This window comes from Camelina sativa, chromosome 2, assembly GCF_000633955.1.
Source record: "Camelina sativa cultivar DH55 chromosome 2, Cs, whole genome shotgun sequence".
In the NCBI taxonomy this organism is placed as follows: Eukaryota; Viridiplantae; Streptophyta; class Magnoliopsida; order Brassicales; family Brassicaceae; genus Camelina; species Camelina sativa.
This window is the reverse complement of record NC_025686.1, coordinates 24,256,325-24,274,743: the sequence shown is the minus strand read 5'-3', so window position 1 is coordinate 24,274,743 and position 18,419 is coordinate 24,256,325. Positions and strand designations below refer to the sequence as shown.

The window sequence follows — 18,419 nt, the reverse complement described above, 5'->3', positions numbered from 1 at the left end:
AATTAGATGCCATAATAATTGTTTAAGCTGGTTTTTTTGGAAAGTGAGGTTTTTCAACATGAGTCTCTTGGCTGGGAATATATGGAAAAGGAAGAGGAAAGCTAAGAGCACTGAGCAAAAAGAGCCATACCACTATAGTTATAATAAAGTATGTTCGAAAAAAGAACGATTTATATTTGATTTATGAGTATGAAGATCATGGCAAATATGCAGAACTGGCTATTTATTAACTAAACTGCAGGAACTTTTTGAAGAGAATCCAGGAGCTGAAAATATATAAATAGAGATTGGCTGGTGTGATTGTGAAGTATCTTGTCGCCTTTACTTGAGCTGAGACTTCAATTTGGGGATACAAAGACCTGGGATGAAGAAAGAAATGGGAAGATACAAAATGGGTTTGTGTTTCAGTGACAAGCTCAGGATGAACAGAGGATCCCCACCTCCGGATGTAGTGACAGCGTTTGTAGAGTATACTGAGGGAAGGAACCATCTGACGGCAGAGCAGCTATGTCGGTTCTTGGTTGAGGTGCAAGGCCAGACCGAGGTGTTGGTTTCAGATGCAGAGAAGATCATAGAAAGAATCACATGTGCAAGACATCATATCACTAAGTTTTTGAGGCATACGCTGAACCTTGATGACTTCTTCAGTTTCTTGTTTTCAGATGATATGAATCATCCAATTGATAGTAAGGTATTTTTTCTCTCCTGAGGACTGACGTCTTTCTTTCTCTTGCAACATGGAAAAAATTCAATCTTTGAGCTTTTGTTGATTCAGGTGCATCAAGACATGGAGTCTCCCTTGTCCCACTATTTCATTTACACAAGCCATAATTCGTATTTGACTGGGAATCAGATCAACAGTGAATGCAGTGATGTACCTCTCATTAAGGCATTAAAGAGAGGTGTTCGAGCTCTTGAACTTGATCTGTGGCCTAACTCTACTAAAGACGACATACTTGTTCTTCACGGCTGGTATGTCTTTGTGTTATTATGTATATTCCAAAGATCTATAGGTCGAAATTTTGTCGAACAAAGCAAAAGACTATGTTTACTGCTTTTAGGGCATGGACACCTCCAGTGGATCTGATCAAATGCTTGAGGTCTATTAAAGATCATGCCTTTTCTGCATCTGCATACCCTGTGATATTAACCTTGGAAGATCATTTGACCCCAGATCTTCAAGCCAAAGCAGCTGAGGTGCGTTCTTGATCTCACTGATGAATCATTGCCATGTTAGTTTCACAAGTTCTTAAAGATTTTGATTCTGCTGCAGATGATGAAAGAGGTATTCATGGATATGCTGTATTTTCCCGAGTCTGACGGTTTAAAAGAGTTCCCGTCACCAGAAGATCTCAAGTATAGAGTTGTTGTATCTACAAAGCCTCCTAAACGGAACTATGAAAAGGACAAGGATTCTGAGTCAGATGTATCAGGAAAGGCGTCATCAGATGTTTCAATAGACCGAGTAGATGATGAGAAGGTACTTCTGCATTTCAAATTTAGGAGTTTTAGTTTTCTCAGTGTCATCTTAAGTATCTCTCTTTTGCGTGCAATGACTTGTGTAGACCGAGGAAGAAACAAGCGAGGCTAAAAACGAAGAGGTAGGATTTGATAAAGAATCCAGCAACTTGGATTTCGTCACCTACAGTCGCCTGATAGCNTCGTATCTGACTGGGAATCAGATCAACAGTGAATGCAGTGATGTACCTCTCATTAAGGCATTAAAGAGAGGTGTTCGAGCTCTTGAACTTGATCTGTGGCCTAACTCTACTAAAGACGACATACTTGTTCTTCACGGCTGGTATGTCTTTGTGTTATTATGTATATTCCAAAGATCTATAGGTCGAAATTTTGTCGAACAAAGCAAAAGACTATGTTTACTGCTTTTAGGGCATGGACACCTCCAGTGGATCTGATCAAATGCTTGAGGTCTATTAAAGATCATGCCTTTTCTGCATCTGCATACCCTGTGATATTAACCTTGGAAGATCATTTGACCCCAGATCTTCAAGCCAAAGCAGCTGAGGTGCGTTCTTGATCTCACTGATGAATCATTGCCATGTTAGTTTCACAAGTTCTTAAAGATTTTGATTCTGCTGCAGATGATGAAAGAGGTATTCATGGATATGCTGTATTTTCCCGAGTCTGACGGTTTAAAAGAGTTCCCGTCACCAGAAGATCTCAAGTATAGAGTTGTTGTATCTACAAAGCCTCCTAAACGGAACTATGAAAAGGACAAGGATTCTGAGTCAGATGTATCAGGAAAGGCGTCATCAGATGTTTCAATAGACCGAGTAGATGATGAGAAGGTACTTCTGCATTTCAAATTTAGGAGTTTTAGTTTTCTCAGTGTCATCTTAAGTATCTCTCTTTTGCGTGCAATGACTTGTGTAGACCGAGGAAGAAACAAGCGAGGCTAAAAACGAAGAGGTAGGATTTGATAAAGAATCCAGCAACTTGGATTTCGTCACCTACAGTCGCCTGATAGCCATTCCTTCTGGAAATGCTAAAAATGGATTGAAGAAAGCACTTACTATTGATAATGGTGGAGTTAGACGGCTGAGTTTGAGGGAGCAGAAGTTCAAGAAAGCCACTGAAATATATGGAACCGAAGTCATGAAGTAAGTATAACATGCTATCAAAAAAGACAATAGATTTTGAGCTAGTTATATTGTTTCTTGCTCTAAGCTCACTACAATCATAATCTAGATTCACACAGAAGAATCTGTTGAGGATATATCCAAAGGCAACACGAGTAAATTCCTCCAACTACAGGCCCTACAACGGTTGGATGTACGGAGCTCAAATGGTTGCTTTCAACATGCAGGTTTGCAGTTTTTCTCAGGTCTTTTATAACCATCTGACCATTTATAATCTCAACACAACTAACACATCTTTGGTCTCAAAATTTTCAGGGCTACGGAAGAGCTCTGTGGATGATGCATGGTATGTTTAGAGGGAATGGTGGTTGCGGGTACGTGAAAAAACCGGATTTTATGATGAACAATGGTCTCGGTGGACAAGTGTTTGATCCGAAAGCGAAATTACCCGTAAAGACAACTCTGAAAGTAAAAGTATACATGGGAAAAGGATGGGACTCATGTTTCCAACGAACTTGTTTCAACACTTGGTCTTCTCCTAACTTCTACACAAGGGTAAGCAATGGTTCTGTTTACATAGTTGACTCTCTATTATGACTTGTTTTTTTATCTTTGTTTCATGTGGATTACACTGTATCTGTGAAACTAGGTGGGGATAACAGGAGTAAGAGCTGATAAGGTAATGAAGAAAACAAAGAAAGAAGACAACACTTGGGAGCCTTTCTGGGACGAGGAGTTTGCGTTTCAGCTAACAGCACCCGAGCTTGCCTTGCTCAGAATTGAAGTTCACGACTACAACATGCCAGAGAAGGATGATTTCTCAGGACAGACATGTTTGCCTGTAACAGAGCTGAGACAGGGCATACGTTCTGTTCCATTGTATGATCGCAAAGGCGAGAGACTAGTTTCAGTTACACTTCTCATGCGGTTTCAGTTTGTTTAAAAACAAAGCTTCCTTCCTTGTTATTATCATCCAAAGAGTTTGTACTTTTGTAGTTTAGTGGCTTTAACAAATCAGTGATCAAACTATAGATATAAAGCTTCTTCTACATTGCTCATAATTTATAGTGTTGACTTTTCGCTTAACCTTTTTAAAGTGTTTTTTTTTTTTTTTAAATTAATACTTTCCTTTTCAGACACCAAATCTGATTGAGAGCTAAAAGATAATAGGCTGAAAACTTTCTTTGTTATTCTGCATATGGAAAACGGACAAAATTGAAAATTGTGTACTCTGTTGTGTTGACTTAATGACTTGGTCTTTTTTGACAACAGACTTGTTTATTTGACTTATAGAATAACACTGAAACTTTAATCATCGTATTGGTTACAAATCATTATTATCCAGGTTCTCTCTTTCTCTGCAACTGCATCCTCCTCTCACACTTAAATAACGATTCCACTTTTTAATATGCACTACTGACTGAGTCTCAAAACCTGAAACCAATCTCGTAGCAATGGAGACTCATCACAACAGCTGTTTCACCAACTTGGACGATTCCTCTGCTTTCAGTGATTGTAACAGCGACAGATCCGGAGAGTTTCAAACAACTTCATCCGAGAGCCTACGACGACGACTCTTCCTCTCTAGCGCCAATGACAACTCCTCTGACGATTTGATCAGATACCTCATAACGCATCTCGAGTTATCATCATGTTCCGTAGAAGAACAGAAGCGAGCTGCTATGGAGATTAGAATCTTATCAAAGAACAAACCAGAGAACCGTATCAAACTCGCTAAAGCAGGTGCGATCGAACCGTTGGTTTCTCTCATCTCTTCTTCTGATCCTCAGCTTCAAGAATACGGAGTCACTGCAGTTTTGAATCTCTCAATCTGCGACGAGAACAAAGAGATGATTGTTTCTTCCGGTGCAATTAAACCTCTCGTTAACGCTTTGAGATTAGGAACACCTACGAGTAAAGAGAACGCTGCTTGTGCTCTGCTCCGGTTATCTCAGTCGGAGGATAACAACAAAACCGCCATCGGAAGATCCGGTGCGATTCCTCTGCTCGTAAACCTTCTAGAAACTGGAGGGTTCAGAGCCAAGAAAGACGCGTCTACAGCGTTGTACTCGTTGTGTTCAACTAAGGAGAACAAACTCAGAGCTGTGGAGTCTAGGGTTATGAAACCGTTGGTTGAGTTGATGGCGGATTTTGAATCGGAGATGGTTGATAAGTCCGCGTTTGTGATGAACCTGTTGATGTCGGAGCAAGAATCTAAACCGGCGGTGGTGGAGGAAGGAGGTGTTCCGGTTCTTGTGGAGATTGTTGAAGCGGGAACGCAGAGACAGAAGGAGATGGCTGCGTCGATATTGTTGCAGCTCTGTGAGGAGAGTGTTGTGTATCGAACCATGGTGGCTCGTGAAGGTGCGGTTCCTCCGCTCGTGGCTTTATCTCAGTGTAGGAGTAGCTCGAGTCGTGCTAAGCTCAAGGCTGAGGCTTTGATTGACCTTCTTCGGCAACCTAGACAACAACAACAACAACAACTACGAGAACAAGACTTTGAGAGATAACACTTATTATATATCTGGGCTTTTTAATCAATGGGCCTTTGTATAAACACATCCTTTTATGGGCCTTGAGCAATTTTTTCATTTTTAATTTTGTAAAAATACAAAAAGTCATGAGATTTTCATACTTTTTCATACTTAAAAATTGGCAGAAATAACAAACATATATAATGTTTTGTGATTAGGTCGATGTCTTTTACATGAAAGTTCGGCGGAATTCAAATAATCAGGTAGAACCGCAACAACAACGAAAGCAATAGATTCTTCAACCGAAATAATCATAATGGAGAATAAAACAGCAAATGCAAGACCAAAAAAAAAGATATTATCACCCAAAAAAGAAAAAAAAGAAAAGACAATAGAAATCACATGTAGAAGAAGTACAAGTTTGAAACAGTGAGCTACGATCAACATCATGATTTAATAGTATTGACAACAAAATTCAATAATATTGACAATAGATTATCTGTGTTGTGACAATTACATTATATGTGAGCCCAAAAATAAAGTAAAAAACAAACAATATGAGCTGTTTCACATAAACGATGAAAATGATTAGCTAATCAAATGACAAAAGAAAACTCTTGATTTTTTTCCATACGGTGACACGCGTACCACCAGTTTCTCAGCTAAGTCTAACTAACTAACTGGGTTATACACTTCGCCACGTTTATTTAATTCACGTTGCGTCAACGGTTCTGTCCTTAGTCAACGGGTTCTGTTTGGTTATATTTAATACAAGCTTTAAATTCGGACAGCCGACACATCATTCCCATTTTCTCATTTTTTACTATTTTTGTACTTGCAAGAAAAAATTCATAGATTACTAGATATTATTATAATGGTTCGTTGAGATATAAATTTGTTTCACAAACAACCACAACAACATATCATACATCTCTCTGTTTCATTTTTCTCTCTCTCTCTCACTCTTGCTTATCTTTAACCAAAAAAAAAGAAAAAGAAAAAGAAGATGAAGAAGGAGTCATTCAAAGTGTGTTTATGTTGTGTAAGAAGCTTTAAGGTGAAATCAAGTGAGCCACCTGAAGAAATCAAGAACCTTTTCCATGAGTACTCCAAAGACGAAAGGATGTCTGCTGATGAGTTGCTCAGGTTCGTTATCCAAGTTCAAGGAGAGAAACACGCTGACATAAGCTACGTCAAGGATATTTTCCACTTGCTCAAACATCACGGCGTTTTCCATCCTCGTGGGCTTCATCTTGAAGGCTTCTACCGTTATCTCCTTAGTGATTTTAACTCTCCATTGCCTCCGACCCCCAAGGTACTAAATAATTTTAGGATATAAGTAAGATCTATATATTTCCTTTGAGAGCTATATAGTTTTGTTTAATGGGATTCAATTTGGTTTTTCAGGTTTGGCAAGATATGAATCTGCCTTTGTCGCATTACTTCTTGTACACGGGACATAACTCTTACTTGACTGGGAATCAGCTGAACAGTGATAGCAGCATAGTTCCCATTGTGGAAGCTTTGAGAAAAGGAGTTCGTGTGATTGAGCTTGATTTATGGCCTAGCTCTTCTGGAAAAGAAGCTGAAGTTCGTCACGGCGGGTTTGAATCTTAACCATTCTAAACCCTTCTTGAATTATCACTCACTACTTTAGATATTTTCTTGATTTGTTTTTTTTACTAATGGTTTCAGGACGTTAACGAGTGTTGAAGATCTGCAGAAATGTCTTGACGCTGTTAAGGAGAACGCGTTTGTAGTGTCTGATTATCCTGTTGTGCTTACCTTAGAGGATCATTTGCCTCCAAATCTTCAGAAGAAAGTCGCTAAGGTAAGATTCTGATCAATTTCATTGAATCTTGTTCAGAAGTACACTGAGTTTGATTGATTAATGGTGAAAATGTTTGTAGATGGTGTGTAAGACATTTGGAGAATCATTGTTTCAATGTACCGACGAATATGTAGAGCGTTTCCCTTCACCAGAATCACTCAAGAAAAAGATTTTGATCTCAACAAAGCCACCTAAAGAGTATCTTCAGACCCAAGTCTCTCAAAGTTCAACAACTGATGACTCCGTTAGAGCTACAGTAAGAAAGCAAAACAGAGTTAAACTAACCGTTAGTGTTTCTTGATGTTTTCTAATAGTTTTGTGTTGTGACAGATAATTGCAGATGCAGAAGAACAGGTTCATGAAGAAGATGAGGATAGTGTAGCGGTCGAGTACAGAGACTTAATCTCGATTCACGCTGGGAACCGCAAAGGAGGAATGAAGAACTGCTTGAATGGAGATCCTAAACGAGCCATACGGCTAAGCATGAGCGAGCAGTGGCTTGATACTCTGGCTAAAACCCGTGGACCCGATTTAGTAAAGTTCACGCAGCGGAATCTTCTGAGGATATTTCCCAAGACTACTCGATTCGACTCATCAAACTATGATCCTATCATTGGATGGATTCATGGTGCTCAAATGGTTGCCTTCAATATGCAAGTAATAGTTTTAACACTATCCTCTCTACTTTAAGAACAGAGTCTTTCAATAGTAAACACCAACGTACTATACTTGTTTTGTGCAAATACAGAGTCATGGGAGGTTTTTGTGGATGATGCAAGGAATGTTTAAAGCCAACGGTGGATGTGGCTATGTGAAAAAGCCTGATGTTTTGCTCACCAATGGTCCTGGAGGTGAAATATTTGACCCTTGTAGTCAAAACCTCCCAATCAAGACAACTCTGAAGGTTTGGTTTTTTATATTCTCAGTTTCTGTTTCCATACGCTTCTTGAGGAACAGGAAGACATCTTTAGCTTTTTGTATGTGGTGCATTGTATGAGTGTAGGTGAAGATCTACACTGGAGAAGGATGGAATATTGATTTTCCTCTACATCACTTTGATCGATACTCTCCTCCCGATTTCTACGCAAAGGCAAGTGTCCCATGCATATACAGAACATGGTTTAATAGGATTCTTTTGTTTCACGTCAAATGACATGACTCACATTGAGTTGTTTGTCTTTCAGGTGGGCATCGCAGGGGTTCCTTTGGACACAGCAAGTTACAGAACAGAAGTAGATACAGATGAATGGTTTCCGATTTGGGACAAGGAGTTCGAATTCCCATTGCGTGTTCCTGAGTTAGCGCTTCTGTGTATCACAGTCAAAGACTACGACAGTAACACTAAGAACGATTTCGCTGGGCAGATATGTCTTCCGTTGTCTGAGGTCAGGCCGGGTGTTCGAGCCGTTCGGCTCCATGATCGTGCCGGAGAGGTCTACAAGCATGTGAGACTGCTCATGCGGTTTGTCCTGGAGCCTCTTTAGTCGCTTCGTNTGGATTCATGGTGCTCAAATGGTTGCCTTCAATATGCAAGTAATAGTTTTAACACTATCCTCTCTACTTTAAGAACAGAGTCTTTCAATAGTAAACACCAACGTACTATACTTGTTTTGTGCAAATACAGAGTCATGGGAGGTTTTTGTGGATGATGCAAGGAATGTTTAAAGCCAACGGTGGATGTGGCTATGTGAAAAAGCCTGATGTTTTGCTCACCAATGGTCCTGGAGGTGAAATATTTGACCCTTGTAGTCAAAACCTCCCAATCAAGACAACTCTGAAGGTTTGGTTTTTTATATTCTCAGTTTCTGTTTCCATACGCTTCTTGAGGAACAGGAAGACATCTTTAGCTTTTTGTATGTGGTGCATTGTATGAGTGTAGGTGAAGATCTACACTGGAGAAGGATGGAATATTGATTTTCCTCTACATCACTTTGATCGATACTCTCCTCCCGATTTCTACGCAAAGGCAAGTGTCCCATGCATATACAGAACATGGTTTAATAGGATTCTTTTGTTTCACGTCAAATGACATGACTCACATTGAGTTGTTTGTCTTTCAGGTGGGCATCGCAGGGGTTCCTTTGGACACAGCAAGTTACAGAACAGAAGTAGATACAGATGAATGGTTTCCGATTTGGGACAAGGAGTTCGAATTCCCATTGCGTGTTCCTGAGTTAGCGCTTCTGTGTATCACAGTCAAAGACTACGACAGTAACACTAAGAACGATTTCGCTGGGCAGATATGTCTTCCGTTGTCTGAGGTCAGGCCGGGTGTTCGAGCCGTTCGGCTCCATGATCGTGCCGGAGAGGTCTACAAGCATGTGAGACTGCTCATGCGGTTTGTCCTGGAGCCTCTTTAGTCGCTTCGTAGATGAAGTTCATTTATCACTCGTGTCAATAAGTTAAGTGTCGGTACACATTTTCATACTAAGCCACACGATAATAAGATATAAAAGAAAAAAGAAAAAGAATTAACTACTACAAGCAAAATTATACAATATGTGCTTTTACTTTTTAAGTATCAATAATTTGTTGGAAAAGTTTATGAAAAAAATATTGTTTAAATTAGACAATGTGTATTGGTTAGTCTCTCACCAAATTTCTCACTAACAAAAAAAATTAATAAAATAGAAAATAATATTTTTTTAATGTAAAAATTTATCAAGACAAAAAAAGTTTTTCAAAAACCTTTTATGAAAAATTCTCATAATAAAAAAATATTATACTATATTTTATTATTTCTTTATTAAGTGAGAAATTTTTAGAGAAACCTCTAATACACTTGCTCTTATCTTATGGTCCACTAACCACTAATGTCAATTTGCTTAATTATGGTAATTCACACTAACGCAAAATTTCATTATGGCAGAATTCACACTATGATACCAAAGCAAACCTGCTTCATAATGGCAATTATCACTAAAGCAAAATTGTTATATTATAATACCACAACACAATTTTAAAATATTGGTCGTTGAAATATCACTATCAGAATAGTAAAGACTAAAGTAGTAGATGGATCGTCGTCATTGTGGTGCAAATTTACAAAGAGTGTTTTTAATATTTTTAACAAAAGATATAGATGTTGTGGATTGAATTTGCTCTCTACCGATCTTTTTGAAGGTAAATGCTATCCACAACATCTATATTTATTATCAAGTTCTCTGATATCATCAGGCTATCAGGTCCCGGCCAGCCATAAATGATTTGAGACTGGAAGACAAAAAATTAAATACATATGCGGCCTTTTAATAATAAAAAGATGTAAGCTATTTTTTTTTGTTTGAGTCTAATAGATGGACTTCATTTTGGGTCAAAATATCTCATTAATGGACATTAACAGTAAAATTTTAGAAAATTTGGGCATATGGTTGGGTCTGTGAACTTTTGTGATGTTCTTGTAGTAGGCTGCCAAGTACGCGATCTGTGACTAAATAAATAAGAGTTATGCATACTAAGCTTAAGTATCCAAAAAGTTTTAATTTTTTTTCCTGCGATTTTTAGTTTTGCGTTTGGTTTGGTGTATGTTTATGCAAAACCTGATTAGGTACACATGACCATGCAATTTATATTATCAAAAAAATATTCAGCTGTATCACTACATTATATAATGATTAATTGTAGCCAAAAACTATTATTATAACCAATCGACCCGAACAAATCCAAATTTGCTAAAATATAAATTCCTATAAAACTATAGTAAACCAAAATACGAATCAAGCAATCCCACATCTCTAGCTAGTTCAATTGCACCACATGATAACAAGACGAGACAACGTTACAAACTTGGTTTGACTTTTAATATTTAGAGCTTGTAAAAATATACTCAATTTTGCGACACGATCAATTAAAGAATGGAGAATTTGGACTGAACCTAGGAAGGCCGATCTTGGTTCCAAGAGACTGAACATCAGCTTGAACTTGAGCTTCAAACTCCGAGTACGTGAATGGCTTATAGTTTGATGACTTTATCACACAATCTCTCTTTGGGAACACAAAATAACACACTGAGTGTCTCTCTTTCTCCCTATTCTTCTTTTTCACTCTATGCGTCACACTCTTGTACTCATCATCGCTTATCGCCTGTATATATTTAGTTTCGTATTACAACAAAAATAATTGAACCATGCAAACTCATGATGAATACACTGTATTTACCTGCATCATATCTCCAAGATTGACGATGAGAGTATTAGCAACAGCCTTTACGCAGAACCATTCTTCACCTTTCATGATCTCAAGCCCACCAGTTTCGTCTTCTTTTAATATTGAGATAACTGAACTGTCCGTGTGGACTTCCATTCCTAGAGCTTCTCCGGCTGCTTTGTCAGAGCTCCCGGGATACCGGTAAACCCGTATGAGCCCTGTTGATTCCGATAAGTATTCTGATCTCCGGTTACCAGATAATTCTAGGTTCAGTGTTTGTGCTATATCTTCGAACAAGGACACAGCAATCCTAGTTATGTGCCTTCCATATTCCTCTATCAACAATCTGCATACTCACAAACAATCAAAACCAGTTTAGATAACCAATGAACTAAAAAATAATGGTGAATTCGCAATAAATTGCAAATTGGGTTCGGTTCAGATTACTTTTGTTAAGTTAAAAAAATAAAAGACAAAAAAACATCATCTATCTTGTATAATAAAGTAAAGTTCTTTTTGTACAAGGTCTAAGAAGTTGCATGTAGCACTTTCTTATTATAACATGTGTCATTTTTTTTTAATATTATAGTGTATTTTTTTATTAATTTTATATGACATATTATATTATTTATTGCAAAGTGTATTATTTTCTATTTAATATTTTAATATATTTTCTCGATAAACTTTATATGACATATATTATATTAATTTTATTTATATTTAAGATAAAATATAATTTAATATTATACATTATAAGATGTTTAATTTATTTTTAATTTGTGTAGTATATTATCTAAAATATTGATCTTTTCTTCTATTTCTTTATTTTAATATAAATAATTATCATGATATGATAATTACATTATTTTGCAATTTGATTCTAATTAAAACTTATATAATAAAGTAAAGTTTCTTTTGACAAAGTCGAAAAAGTTTTAATTATAATAAGAGAGTGCCACATGCAAATTCTTAAACCTTGTCAAAAGAGAACTTTATTTTATTATATAAGTTTAATTATAATCAAATTTCGTAATAATTATATTATAATAAATATTCCTATTAAAGTAAAGAAATAAAAGAGAAAATCATTATTTTGGACAATATGCTACACCAAATTAAAAACAATTTGAACATTTTATAATGTATAATATCAAATTATATTTTATCTTAAATATAAATATAAATAATATAATATATGTCATATAAAATCTATTGAAAAAATATACTAAAATATTAAAGAAAAAATAACACATGTCGCAATAAATAATATGATGTATGTCATATAAAATTAATTAAAAAATATACTAAAATATTTTTCACAAAATAACACATGTTATAATAAGAGAGTGCCACATGACAACTTCTTATTGTCAACAAAAAAAACTTCTTAAACCGTAACGTTCCACAAAGAAAATAAAAGACATATCAAGCTCCCATGATGTTTGACAAAAAAAAAAAAAACTGATAGCCTCCCATGATCTTAATGATATATTGATATCACAAACTTTTCTGTAACTAGCAAGACAAATTCTTCATCAAACATCATATTCTACCTTTCATATAAATTTTTAATATCAAAACTAAAATATCTTTTCTTTTTTTCTCTTTTATGTAACTTTTGTAAGTTTTGAAACAAATAAGTAGAGTTTTTATGTAACTTTGGTAAGTTTTGAAACAAATAAGTAGAGTCAAAATTTTGGAGTATATGTGAAAAAACGAGATGAAGAAATTCTAAAGCACATGACACATTCTCACTTTTAGAAAAGAGACAAAGTATTTCGTATCTTCTTTATCTTTCATTTCTACTTTTTATTTATGTTTTTAAATTAATAAATATTGTTCAAAATGTTTATTTTATGTATCAATATTATACTTTGTTTCGTTTGATATATTTGATAAATTTTTAATATAAAAATTTAGTTCTAAATAAATAATTCATAAAATCTAATATATTTTTAATTTACAGTTAATATATATATGTATCTTACTTACAATATTAATGTAAATTATTATTGAATGTATTTTAAAATAACTAAACATATCATTTTCTAGATATGCAGAAGATTACGTGCATGCATGTGTGAACAAGTTGAGGTAGACATGTACAGCCTGGCATACTATATTCCAGGATTTTTATAAGCTTGGATATCCATTTAAATCCAAATAATGTCATTAGATTTTACCATGATGTAGTTAATTCAATAATTAGAGCTATTGGGAAACCGCTATCCTTTTACTATTTTTTAGATGCTGCCAAATTGCAATTGTCAAATAGAAAAGGAAAAAATAGATACTACCACAATCTTGTAACAAAGTAGAATATAGTGACGACAAACTTTGGTCTAGTGGAAGGATTTCACAAAACGTCTCATAAGACCAGCAGTAGATTTTAGACAAAATGCATAGTATCCAAACGATGAAAAGTAAACATCTCGTCAATCAAAACGCCAGGCACGTGTCAATACTATTTGTCGTCGACTCTACAGTTTTTTTTTTTTTTTTTCGTCATCTTTAGTCTAAACTAAAATGGTTTATTTATACCATGTCTGATAGCTAGCATTAGCATCGGATCCTAGCTGGAAATGCTAGGTCCTAGGAGTGGTGACATTCATTTGAGGGTTGACGACTATGCCATCTAACTCGTATACAACTCTACGGTCTACACACCCTCATACATACTATTACATACTATCATCTCCACTAGTCTCCACAAAATATATGATCTAATAAAAGAAAAATTAAACACAGAATGTAAAATGAATTCACCGAAATTTATTATCTTTTGTTATGCCGTATAAGTCCATATAGTTTTTTGTCTTATAGTATAGTCCATATGCTCACTAGCTAGCTACACCTATATTTTAATTATTGAGTACCTTAACGTTGATTGATTGATAAATTAGTTAATTACGAAAATCATTCATTATTATTAAGCACTAAGGAAAACGAGAAAAAGACGACGTATGTTTGTTTACCTGAAAGACTCAAGTTTTGGCTTGTGATCATCATCACAAGATATAAAGGTTGGAAGCTTCGAGAGAGGAACGTTGAAACCTTCGAGCATGTGTACGTTCGAAGCTTGACTTCCTCTCTTCAGTGCATCTCCCGATGGATTCAGAGCCGGTGTTCCCCAAAAATACGATAACGGAGACTTAACGGCGGCGAACAATTCCCGTTTTGTCTCAAACGGCAGGCTCAGCAACAATCCCGAGATTTCTTGAAGCCGTGACGTTAACGCCAACGGTACTCCGTGATTCACTAGACGGAATATTCCCCATTCCTTGCATGCCTCTCTCAGTATCTCCTTGTCCAAACGCTCCAAATCGATAACCGGGATTTGGATATCCTCGTCTTGGACAAGAACAGGTTCGACCTCCTCCTCCGCCGTTGCTAGAGGATCTCCGTCGTTGACTACACTCCGGAAAGCCGGTGGATATGACTCACTGATGCTCATCTCCTGATGATGATATTCTCAAGTTTTCTCTCCCTCTCTCTTTAGATCTCTATCTCTTTTTTTTCTTACAAAAAAACTATAAAATTACTTTAAAACAAATGAATAGTTTGATGTGTATCTAATATCTATAGGTGCATTTAGTTACAGTTGATAAGTCAATTTAAAGTATAAAAGCTGGAATATTATATAGATATAAATCTATATATTTTTCAGCATTTCCTTATAATATAATATTATTCCTTTAAAGACTTGAAAACATTTTGACTCACTTGTCACGGATTTATGTCTGTAACACAAATAAGGCATAGATTCTGTATAAACGAATAGACCAAGTTGCATGCGAAATGGGTATGTGTGTGTACCATTATAATCTTTACTTGTCGGCCCATCACTCGTAAAGTTCCAATACTTTTTCTAGATTAACCAAAACATGTTAACATTATAAATTTGACGACAGTATTATATATGTTTACGTATAACCATTAGATGGATTCCAATGTGGGTTTCTGAAAGGAGCCCAATAGGATCCATGGGAAATACACATTATGGTATGACGAGAAGCTGTTCGAGAAGAACCCATAAGAAACAAAAGAGCAGAAAAAAGAAGTCAACAAAAAAGGTTTTGGAGGTAGTGGGAGAGTTATATTGGTAACATCGTAAAATTTGGTAATAAGCGTTGACGAGCGCACACGAAAATGACACAGTGACAGTCCCTATCTTGTGCAGCCACAATTCGACTTGCTTGGCACTGATGTGACATACGTGGCACCACGCTTTGCACACGTCATCTCCCACTCCCACCTTTATATTTGACACGTGTCTTCATCTACATGGTCTTCTTCTTACCTTTTTTCATCTCTCTGCTTACAAAAATAAAATATACAACAAGTTTAACGTATATATTGATTTGAGTTTTGAGATGTAATAATCAGTTTGGATAAACACAACTAAACACACAGTTGTCGTTTCTTTTATAAATAATACACGACGTACACGGCGAATCTGTAACAGAAGCCTTTTTAAAAAAAGATTCTTTCCAAAGAAAAAAAATTATCAGACAGAGAGATATGAGTTTTGTAGTTCGTCTTGTTGTGTGTCTCTTATTGACGCTTACAATTACTACATCTTTAGCCCGTAACTCTGTCTCCGTTTCAGGTTCGTATCTCTTCTTCTTCTTGTTTCGTTCTTTCGAATTAATCTGAATTCTCTTATATCTGATTGATTTCGTTTGATTCTTTAGGGTTTGAGAACACTGGATTCCAAAGAAAGCCGTTGACGGTGAACGTTGAGGATTACGGTGACCCTTCTGCGAATCCTAAACACAATCCCGGTGTTCCTCCGGCTAATACCGGTCAACGTGTTGGTGGTAGAGGCTGACCTTTACTTACCTCAGTCAGAAGAACAGAACTCGCCTTCTTTACATCTTCAGTTTGTCTCTGATATGAAATTCTTAGTTTCTGTAACCTTAGTTTCTATAATTCTCTAATCTGTATATTTCATATAAACATTTCTCTCGTCTTTTACAGACCATTTCTTCATTTTCTTTTCTTGAAAATGGCTATAACTAATGCCTTATATGATTTGATTAAAAGAAGTAATACATCCTTAGTTAAAACCAAGGTATGCTACATCAACAGACTTAAATGGGAAATATTGGAACATGATGTAACTTAAAAACATAAAGACACACTGTTGGCATATGATACTGTAACACCATCTCGTGCCAAAATACTTTGTTGAACTTCACTATCTTCTGATACTACTTCAGTAGAGTGTGCTTGGTCTTGTTAAGGTCTTGCTGATGAGATCTCTCAGTTCGATCTCTCCTGGAAATCTACCTTCTTTCAATTTAGAGAACACCTGTAAAAGAAGTACCGGATTGTATAAGTTACTATGACTTATTGAAATTAAACATATCTGGAAATAATATCGAACCATGGATGTTGAGTTAATTACTAAAGTACTAACCAGTTCCCCGTCGCATTGAACTTCAAAGGCGCCTGAGCTTTGAAGGTAAGACTGCAGAAAGTTTCCAATAANGGCACGTGTCAATACTATTTGTCGTCGACTCTACAGTTTTTTTTTTTTTTTTTCGTCATCTTTAGTCTAAACTAAAATGGTTTATTTATACCATGTCTGATAGCTAGCATTAGCATCGGATCCTAGCTGGAAATGCTAGGTCCTAGGAGTGGTGACATTCATTTGAGGGTTGACGACTATGCCATCTAACTCGTATACAACTCTACGGTCTACACACCCTCATACATACTATTACATACTATCATCTCCACTAGTCTCCACAAAATATATGATCTAATAAAAGAAAAATTAAACACAGAATGTAAAATGAATTCACCGAAATTTATTATCTTTTGTTATGCCGTATAAGTCCATATAGTTTTTTGTCTTATAGTATAGTCCATATGCTCACTAGCTAGCTACACCTATATTTTAATTATTGAGTACCTTAACGTTGATTGATTGATAAATTAGTTAATTACGAAAATCATTCATTATTATTAAGCACTAAGGAAAACGAGAAAAAGACGACGTATGTTTGTTTACCTGAAAGACTCAAGTTTTGGCTTGTGATCATCATCACAAGATATAAAGGTTGGAAGCTTCGAGAGAGGAACGTTGAAACCTTCGAGCATGTGTACGTTCGAAGCTTGACTTCCTCTCTTCAGTGCATCTCCCGATGGATTCAGAGCCGGTGTTCCCCAAAAATACGATAACGGAGACTTAACGGCGGCGAACAATTCCCGTTTTGTCTCAAACGGCAGACTCAGCAACAATCCCGAGATTTCTTGAAGCCGTGACGTTAACGCCAACGGTACTCCGTGATTCACTAGACGGAATATTCCCCATTCCTTGCATGCCTCTCTCAGTATCTCCTTGTCCAAACGCTCCAAATCGATAACCGGGATTTGGATATCCTCGTCTTGGACAAGAACAGGTTCGACCTCCTCCTCCGCCGTTGCTAGAGGATCTCCGTCGTTGACTACACTCCGGAAAGCCGGTGGATATGACTCACTGATGCTCATCTCCTGATGATGATATTCTCAAGTTTTCTCTCCCTCTCTCTTTAGATCTCTATCTCTTTTTTTTCTTACAAAAAAACTATAAAATTACTTTAAAACAAATGAATAGTTTGATGTGTATCTAATATCTATAGGTGCATTTAGTTACAGTTGATAAGTCAATTTAAAGTATAAAAGCTGGAATATTATATAGATATAAATCTATATATTTTTCAGCATTTCCTTATAATATAATATTATTCCTTTAAAGACTTGAAAACATTTTGACTCACTTGTCACGGATTTATGTCTGTAACACAAATAAGGCATAGATTCTGTATAAACGAATAGACCAAGTTGCATGCGAAATGGGTATGTGTGTGTACCATTATAATCTTTACTTGTCGGCCCATCACTCGTAAAGTTCCAATACTTTTTCTAGATTAACCAAAACATGTTAACATTATAAATTTGACGACAGTATTATATATGTTTACGTATAACCATTAGATGGATTCCAATGTGGGTTTCTGAAAGGAGCCCAATAGGATCCATGGGAAATACACATTATGGTATGACGAGAAGCTGTTCGAGAAGAACCCATAAGAAACAAAAGAGCAGAAAAAAGAAGTCAACAAAAAAGGTTTTGGAGGTAGTGGGAGAGTTATATTGGTAACATCGTAAAATTTGGTAATAAGCGTTGACGAGCGCACACGAAAATGACACAGTGACAGTCCCTATCTTGTGCAGCCACAATTCGACTTGCTTGGCACTGATGTGACATACGTGGCACCACGCTTTGCACACGTCATCTCCCACTCCCACCTTTATATTTGACACGTGTCTTCATCTACATGGTCTTCTTCTTACCTTTTTTCATCTCTCTGCTTACAA

At 36.2% G+C, this 18,419-nt stretch overlaps 6 protein-coding genes and 1 long non-coding RNA gene across 9 annotated transcripts; 4 read left to right on the top strand and 3 right to left on the bottom strand.

The window, feature by feature from the left end:
• LOC104735911 (phosphoinositide phospholipase C 5) lies at positions 59–3,653 on the top strand. Of its 3 annotated transcripts, none has more exons than XM_019237263.1 (9): positions 60–691; positions 776–853; positions 1,683–1,801; positions 1,891–2,026; positions 2,103–2,309; positions 2,395–2,621; positions 2,710–2,827; positions 2,916–3,155; positions 3,250–3,575. In XM_019237263.1, exons 1-9 carry the CDS (start codon positions 365–367, stop codon positions 3,541–3,543), a joined length of 1,746 nt encoding a protein of 581 aa, XP_019092808.1. In that variant the 5' UTR covers positions 60–364; the 3' UTR covers positions 3,544–3,575. The 3 variants fall into 3 exon arrangements, with proteins under 3 accessions (XP_019092814.1, XP_019092808.1, XP_019092811.1); XM_019237266.1 differs by having other exon boundaries at positions 61–691; positions 776–832; positions 1,662–1,801; positions 3,250–3,653; XM_019237269.1 differs by lacking the exons at positions 1,683–1,801; positions 1,891–2,026; positions 2,103–2,309 and adding exons at positions 1,062–1,197; positions 1,274–1,480 and having other exon boundaries at positions 59–691; positions 776–972; positions 3,250–3,653.
• On the top strand, positions 3,783–5,253 carry LOC104735901 (U-box domain-containing protein 3-like). The gene has a single exon (XM_010455782.1). The coding sequence runs from the start codon at positions 4,055–4,057 to the stop codon at positions 5,108–5,110; it is 1,056 nt and encodes a 351-aa protein (XP_010454084.1). The 5' UTR covers positions 3,783–4,054; the 3' UTR covers positions 5,111–5,253.
• LOC104735895 (phosphoinositide phospholipase C 1-like) lies at positions 5,997–9,459 on the top strand. The gene is made up of 9 exons (XM_010455770.2): positions 5,997–6,389; positions 6,482–6,678; positions 6,770–6,905; positions 6,985–7,161; positions 7,236–7,562; positions 7,654–7,809; positions 7,909–7,995; positions 8,090–8,374; positions 9,251–9,459. The coding sequence occupies exons 1-9, from the start codon at positions 6,081–6,083 to the stop codon at positions 9,263–9,265; spliced, it is 1,689 nt and encodes a 562-aa protein (XP_010454072.1). The 5' UTR covers positions 5,997–6,080; the 3' UTR covers positions 9,266–9,459.
• LOC104735864 (gibberellin 2-beta-dioxygenase 8-like) lies at positions 10,527–14,644 on the bottom strand. Its single transcript, XM_010455733.2, has 3 exons — positions 14,027–14,644; positions 11,064–11,397; positions 10,527–10,988 (listed from the first exon to the last, which is right to left on the bottom strand). Exons 1-3 carry the CDS (start codon positions 14,503–14,505, stop codon positions 10,749–10,751), a joined length of 1,053 nt encoding a protein of 350 aa, XP_010454035.1. The 5' UTR covers positions 14,506–14,644; the 3' UTR covers positions 10,527–10,748.
• LOC104735881 (protein PSY1-like) lies at positions 15,411–16,030 on the top strand. The gene is made up of 2 exons (XM_010455750.2): positions 15,411–15,660; positions 15,746–16,030. Exons 1-2 carry the CDS (start codon positions 15,573–15,575, stop codon positions 15,880–15,882), a joined length of 225 nt encoding a protein of 74 aa, XP_010454052.1. The 5' UTR covers positions 15,411–15,572; the 3' UTR covers positions 15,883–16,030.
• On the bottom strand, positions 16,059–16,544 carry LOC104735889. The gene is made up of 2 exons (XR_759507.2): positions 16,474–16,544; positions 16,059–16,365 (listed from the first exon to the last, which is right to left on the bottom strand). It is a non-coding gene; the product is annotated as an uncharacterized LOC104735889 (long non-coding RNA).
• On the bottom strand, positions 16,964–17,690 carry LOC109129320 (gibberellin 2-beta-dioxygenase 7-like). Its single transcript, XM_019237246.1, has one exon. The coding sequence runs from the start codon at positions 17,547–17,549 to the stop codon at positions 17,067–17,069; it is 483 nt and encodes a 160-aa protein (XP_019092791.1). The 5' UTR covers positions 17,550–17,690; the 3' UTR covers positions 16,964–17,066.

Bases quoted from the DNA above. Each gene is read 5' to 3' on its own strand.
- LOC104735911 (XM_019237269.1), top strand. From the start codon at position 365: ATGAAGAAAGAAATGGGAAGATACAAAATGGGTTTGTGTTTCAGTGAC. The intron at 973-1,061 runs GTATGTCTTTGT...TACTGCTTTTAG, and splicing joins ATACTTGTTCTTCACGGCTG to GGCATGGACACCTCCAGTGG. The intron at 3,156-3,249 runs GTAAGCAATGGT...CTGTGAAACTAG, and splicing joins CTCCTAACTTCTACACAAGG to GTGGGGATAACAGGAGTAAG.
- LOC104735901 (XM_010455782.1), top strand. From the start codon at position 4,055: ATGGAGACTCATCACAACAGCTGTTTCACCAACTTGGACGATTCCTCT.
- LOC104735895 (XM_010455770.2), top strand. From the start codon at position 6,081: ATGAAGAAGGAGTCATTCAAAGTGTGTTTATGTTGTGTAAGAAGCTTT. The intron at 7,162-7,235 runs GTAAGAAAGCAA...GTGTTGTGACAG, and splicing joins ATGACTCCGTTAGAGCTACA to ATAATTGCAGATGCAGAAGA. The intron at 7,563-7,653 runs GTAATAGTTTTA...GTGCAAATACAG, and splicing joins TGGTTGCCTTCAATATGCAA to AGTCATGGGAGGTTTTTGTG.
- LOC104735864 (XM_010455733.2), bottom strand. From the start codon at position 14,505: ATGAGCATCAGTGAGTCATATCCACCGGCTTTCCGGAGTGTAGTCAAC. The intron at 11,398-14,026 runs GTAAACAAACAT...GTGAGTATGCAG, and splicing joins CCAAAACTTGAGTCTTTCAG to ATTGTTGATAGAGGAATATG. The intron at 10,989-11,063 runs GTAAATACAGTG...AAATATATACAG, and splicing joins ATCTTGGAGATATGATGCAG to GCGATAAGCGATGATGAGTA.
- LOC104735881 (XM_010455750.2), top strand. From the start codon at position 15,573: ATGAGTTTTGTAGTTCGTCTTGTTGTGTGTCTCTTATTGACGCTTACA. The intron at 15,661-15,745 runs GTTCGTATCTCT...TTGATTCTTTAG, and splicing joins TAACTCTGTCTCCGTTTCAG to GGTTTGAGAACACTGGATTC.
- LOC109129320 (XM_019237246.1), bottom strand. From the start codon at position 17,549: ATGAGCATCAGTGAGTCATATCCACCGGCTTTCCGGAGTGTAGTCAAC.